Genomic DNA, 4997 nt, shown 5'->3' with positions numbered 1-4997 from the left:
TTAAATAATGAGATATCTGTATATGCAGAAGGTTTTGGGTGTCAAAATCATTTGCGGCAAATACAATATCAAACCTGTCAATTTCAGTCAGCCCAGATCCAAGCCCAATATCACTTCCAAGCTGGGCTAAGCCCTGAAGCCCACATGACACAAGAGTCGTTACGGCGCCGTCCACTTTGACAGTTCAGAACCCTTTCACGCGAAATTGTCACCGTCCGATCCAAAAGAGTTAACGGCTGCGATTAGAGCCACAAAAACATTGAATCAGTGATTCGCTTTCGAAAGGTCAGCGGGCAGCCAATAAAAAGCGAAGTTCACTACGCTCAAAGACTCGTCTGCACCACACAAACGCTCTCACAATCTCTCTCTCTCGGTCTTTGTCTTTGAGCATTTCAGCGCAGAGCGCAAGGCGGAGACCCCTCGCAGCCACCAATCGCTTTTCGTTTCTTCTGAACGGTATAATCGCAATTAAGTAGCATCAGTATCATTTTCTGATATTCTAGATCTGACAATTTTTCAATTTTCTCTGAATCTGAGAATTTCAATTTTCTCTCAGATCTGTTTGTTTCATTTTCAGAGGTAGATACTAGTATAGTAGGATCGTTTTTGTAATTTTGAGATCTGATTTGTTGATTTTTTTTCTTTAAATTTTGCGTAATTTGCATCGCTACTTGTTGTACTGAGGTCAGATCTACTCGATCTGTGTGTTTTTGCTGCTTCATTTTTGTTCGTCTTTTTCAGATCTGATTCTTTGGTAGAATTTCATCGATCGATTGTTTTGATTTTCATTTAGTTGTTCATTTATTGATTATGGATCTGGAAACTGTTAGATCTGGTTCATATTTTTATTGTTTTTGAATTTCATGTGTTTTTAATCAATTCCAAGTCTTGTTGAACTTCGGCAAAGAGAGTGAGTTGTGATATAATGATTGGATTTATTGTCTTTGAATCCAATCATTATGGAATTTATATACACTGTATTACTGCTCACTCTCTTTGAGATTTCTACAGAGTTTAATGCCATTGTTAAATGTACCAACGGCAAATAATTCTTTGTGGTTGTTGATTGGAAATTTTTTGAACTTCCAAGTAAATGGTCATTGTATATGCCCAAATGGGATTTCTACGTGGTTTTCATGTTCAACTGTATCATATGTCTAATCCTTTAGTGGCTATTATTGGTACAAAAAAAAGGAATGGTTTGTTTTGATGCTTGACACTGAAATTTTAAACTGTTTTGTTGGATCATTTGCCTACGAACGTTGTTTTTTTTATTGGATGGGAAGGGTTCAATTTTTTTGTTGCTTTCCTGTGAAATTGGTTTGTCATTAAATATTCTCTGCATCATGGGTTGGTATCTAGGTTTGGGTGAGGTTCAAAACTGGACAGAAATCACCATTCGGTTTATGTTATTGAGATTAGATGTGTATTGATTAAGTGCATCTTTCAATGAGTAATACATCAATTTTTTAATAACAAATGATGTGACAACAGTGCTTTATTTGTACATATTTATTCCAACTTGCATTTTAATGTTAACCCCATTTATTTCTTTAAAAAATAAGATGTCCCTCGCATCAGTCTCAAGGATGGTATATTAATTAAGTTGTTGTAGTATTACTTTTATTTTAAAGTAAGTGGTTTTTTCTTTTCTGTTGATTATTTGGCTTTTTAGCTCCTCCACTGGATGAGGCCACAATACCTACTTATGGAGTGATGATGATTTTTTGGAAATTCTTTTGTCCTTTAATGATATTCCTGGTGCTGTCTGTATCTGTAACTGAAAAGAGTATGGGCAGCGTTAGACCATGTTATGTAATATATAATTGATATATGATATATGATTAACTCTCTTATCTACTACCTTGTGTGATCATCCAATGTCAGATGTTTAATTGTTCTTTGACTATTGATGTCAATTATGGATGAGCTCATTCTCTTTTGATGTTTTTTTCTTGTAGTTTGTTTTGATGCTCTGCATACAATAATTTTGAGTTTCGTTCTATATGTTTATTTACTTATGTCACGGACTCACTATAAACTTGATTAAACCATGTCTTGTTTACTTGAAAATTAATTTCTTACTTGATCATATTATCATTTACATCATGAAGATTTATTATTTTGTTTTCTTTTTATAGTTGCTGTTTTTAAATTGTGTATGTGCATTCATGTAGGTTAGGTCACAATGGTTGATCAGGTTCAACAACCTACTATTGCTCAGAAGGTTGCTGGCTCATTCCTTCAGCAATCTATTATGGGTTACGATGGTAGCTTCCAGAAACAGGGGCTGTACCAAAGACGTGCTCCATATGGGAATTACTCTAATGCTGCATTGCAGTATCCCATGATGCCAGCATGTAGAGCTACCACTGATCTATCTGTGGTTCCAACAACTGCATCCCCTATTTTTGTCCAAGCCCCTGCAGAGAAAGGCCACTTTATGATTGATTTTCTAATGGGTGGAGTCTCTGCTGCTGTCTCTAAAACTGCTGCTGCTCCAATTGAGCGTGTCAAACTTTTGATTCAGAACCAGGATGAGATGATCAAAACTGGTCGGTTGTCTGAACCCTACAAGGGCATTGGTGAGTGCTTCAGTCGAACAATCAAGGAAGAGGGTTTTGGTTCATTGTGGAGAGGGAACACTGCCAATGTCATCCGTTACTTCCCCACTCAGGTTTGTGATGTTAGGGTTCTCTTTGTCAGAGAATAAAAATTGTTAAATTTGGAGTAATTTGTGCTAAAATTGCTACATATAATTTTTTGCAGGCCTTGAACTTTGCGTTCAAGGATTACTTCAAGAGGTTGTTCAATTTCAAGAAAGACAGGGATGGTTACTGGAAATGGTTTGCTGGTAACTTGGCTTCAGGAGGTGCTGCTGGTGCTTCTTCTCTCCTCTTTGTCTACTCTTTGGACTATGCTCGTACCCGTTTGGCTAATGATGCTAAGGCTGCAAAGAAGGGAGGTGAAAGACAATTCAATGGTCTTGTTGATGTCTACAAGAAGACTTTGAAAACTGATGGTCTTGCTGGTCTTTACCGTGGATTCAATATTTCATGTGTTGGTATTATTGTGTACCGTGGTCTCTACTTTGGACTGTATGATTCCTTGAAGCCTGTGGTCCTGACTGGAGGTTTGCAGGTTAGTGGATTACTTTTCTTCTTTACCGGAGTTCCTTGTTATATGGTCTTAAATGGGGCTGCCCTTACTAAAACTTTAGATGTATTATGATATTTAGTTACTTCCTGTATAATTATGGCTTTTTCATCAGCAATGCTTATGGAAAAAAATTTCTTATATCAAATATTTTTGGCGTGATGTGGATTTAATAATGTGTTAGGTTCAATTGTGGCTTTTCATTTGTTCTAATTGGTTTCAGTTGTAAAGCATTGGAATTATTCTACAAAGTGTCAATGTTCTTTGATTCTTAATTATGTGTTGTGGTGGTTCAATTTGTTGACCAAAGTCCATGTCTATGTTCAGTTGATTGAGTCAAGGATGTGATTTGTTCCCCCAATCATTTATTTGGGCTTTTTTAGCATGGAATGCAGGATGAAGGCAACATTTCAGTCTACAGCTTCATGACATGTTGCTTTTTGTTTTTGAAAACTACAGGATAGTTTCTTTGCTAGCTTTGCCCTCGGTTGGCTCATCACAAATGGTGCTGGTCTTGCTTCCTACCCAATTGACACTGTTCGCAGAAGAATGATGATGACCTCTGGTGAAGCTGTCAAGTACAAGAGCTCCTTGGATGCCTTTAATCAGATCTTGAAGAACGAGGGTGCCAAGTCTCTCTTCAAGGGTGCTGGAGCAAACATCCTCCGTGCTATTGCTGGTGCTGGTGTCCTTTCTGGGTATGACAAGTTGCAGGAGGTCGTGTTCGGGAAGAAGTATGGATCTGGTGGTGGTTAAGAATGTCTTTTCTCCTGAACCAGATAGAGCATTAGATGGTGATGAAAATCTTTTTTTGAGTCTGAAGAACTACTTATTTCGGCAAATTTTTCCTTAATAATTCAGATATAGGGGAGCTAATCCCAGAAACAATTTTTACTAAGGGATTCATTTTTGTTCCCATAAACCAGGGATTTATTTTGAGTGGTGGAAAATGCCACTCATCTTGGAGTTTCATTCAATATGATTTGCAGGTTAATTGATGTGGTGTTTTTATATTTATTTTTTGTTTATGAAGTTTGAAACGGATGTTTCCTTTAAAGATGTCAAGTTGTGCACCCTTGTAAGACCATGCTTTTTCTTGGAACAGTTTCTTTGCAAATGGGTAGTTAACATGGAGGAAGAGTTCCTTAGCTTTTTCGTAACTGTTTTTAAATTGTGTTTCAATGCACCTTGATGAATTCTATGAACAACATTTTGATGAATCCTTAATCATATAAAAATCCTTGCCCTTTTTTTTTTTGGAAGTTATGGAAGAATAATGTAGTGTTTTTTCTCTGTTTCTTGCCATGAGAATACTAACCTGTTTTTTCAATGCAATTTTGATCGTTTTGTGGTGTCTGAGGAGCTATATGGTACATTTTTCTTGATTATATTATGCTTTTAGCTTCCCATGTTTAATGATCTTTGTGATCATGTTTACAATGTACCACTTTAGCCTCAGGTGGTTAAGCTCACCACTTTACACCGTTGGAGGTTCTTCTGGCTGTTGGGTAATTACGAAACAGATTACATGCATTTTGCATTCATAAACTCGTATCTGTGTTGTTTCTTTTGCCATCAAATGACATAGGATTGCACCAAAGTATGGGTAATGTCTTAAAATACTTTATGACTCGTTTTAGGATGTCATCAGTTCCACTCTGCTCTAAACTGTAGAACAAGGGATGTGGATTATGGAGAGTCATTTGGGGTGTTGTCAAATGGTTATCATTATTCTACAACTGGTTTAATTGGGGATGAACCCAATCCATACACTTTGTGCTATAATTGTCACACCTCATCAACTGTCTGCATATTCTTAGACTGATGATTATCAAGATATA

General features: G+C 36.8%; 1 protein-coding gene across 2 annotated transcripts; it reads left to right on the top strand.

The window, feature by feature from the left end:
• Positions 1-313: 313 nt before the first annotated feature.
• LOC147292165 (ADP/ATP translocase 1, mitochondrial-like) lies at positions 314-4154 on the top strand. 2 transcript variants are annotated; one of them, XM_086235440.1, is made up of 4 exons: positions 314-456; positions 2183-2677; positions 2770-3141; positions 3616-4154. In XM_086235440.1, exons 2-4 carry the CDS (start codon positions 2189-2191, stop codon positions 3910-3912), a joined length of 1158 nt encoding a protein of 385 aa, XP_086091566.1. In that variant the 5' UTR covers positions 314-456; positions 2183-2188; the 3' UTR covers positions 3913-4154. The 2 variants fall into 2 exon arrangements, with proteins under 2 accessions (XP_086091566.1, XP_086091565.1); XM_086235439.1 differs by having other exon boundaries at positions 2178-2677.
• Positions 4155-4997: the final 843 nt, after the last annotated feature.

This window comes from Dryas octopetala, chromosome 3 (genome assembly GCF_963921425.1).
Source record: "Dryas octopetala chromosome 3, drDryOcto1.1, whole genome shotgun sequence".
Classification (NCBI taxonomy): domain Eukaryota; kingdom Viridiplantae; phylum Streptophyta; class Magnoliopsida; order Rosales; family Rosaceae; genus Dryas; species Dryas octopetala.
The sequence above is the reverse complement of the archived record's forward strand: the minus strand, read 5'-3'. Positions and strand labels throughout refer to the sequence as shown.

Bases quoted from the DNA above. Each gene is read 5' to 3' on its own strand.
- LOC147292165 (XM_086235440.1), top strand. From the start codon at position 2,189: ATGGTTGATCAGGTTCAACAACCTACTATTGCTCAGAAGGTTGCTGGC. The intron at 2,678-2,769 runs GTTTGTGATGTT...AATTTTTTGCAG, and splicing joins TCCGTTACTTCCCCACTCAG to GCCTTGAACTTTGCGTTCAA. The intron at 3,142-3,615 runs GTTAGTGGATTA...TGAAAACTACAG, and splicing joins TCCTGACTGGAGGTTTGCAG to GATAGTTTCTTTGCTAGCTT.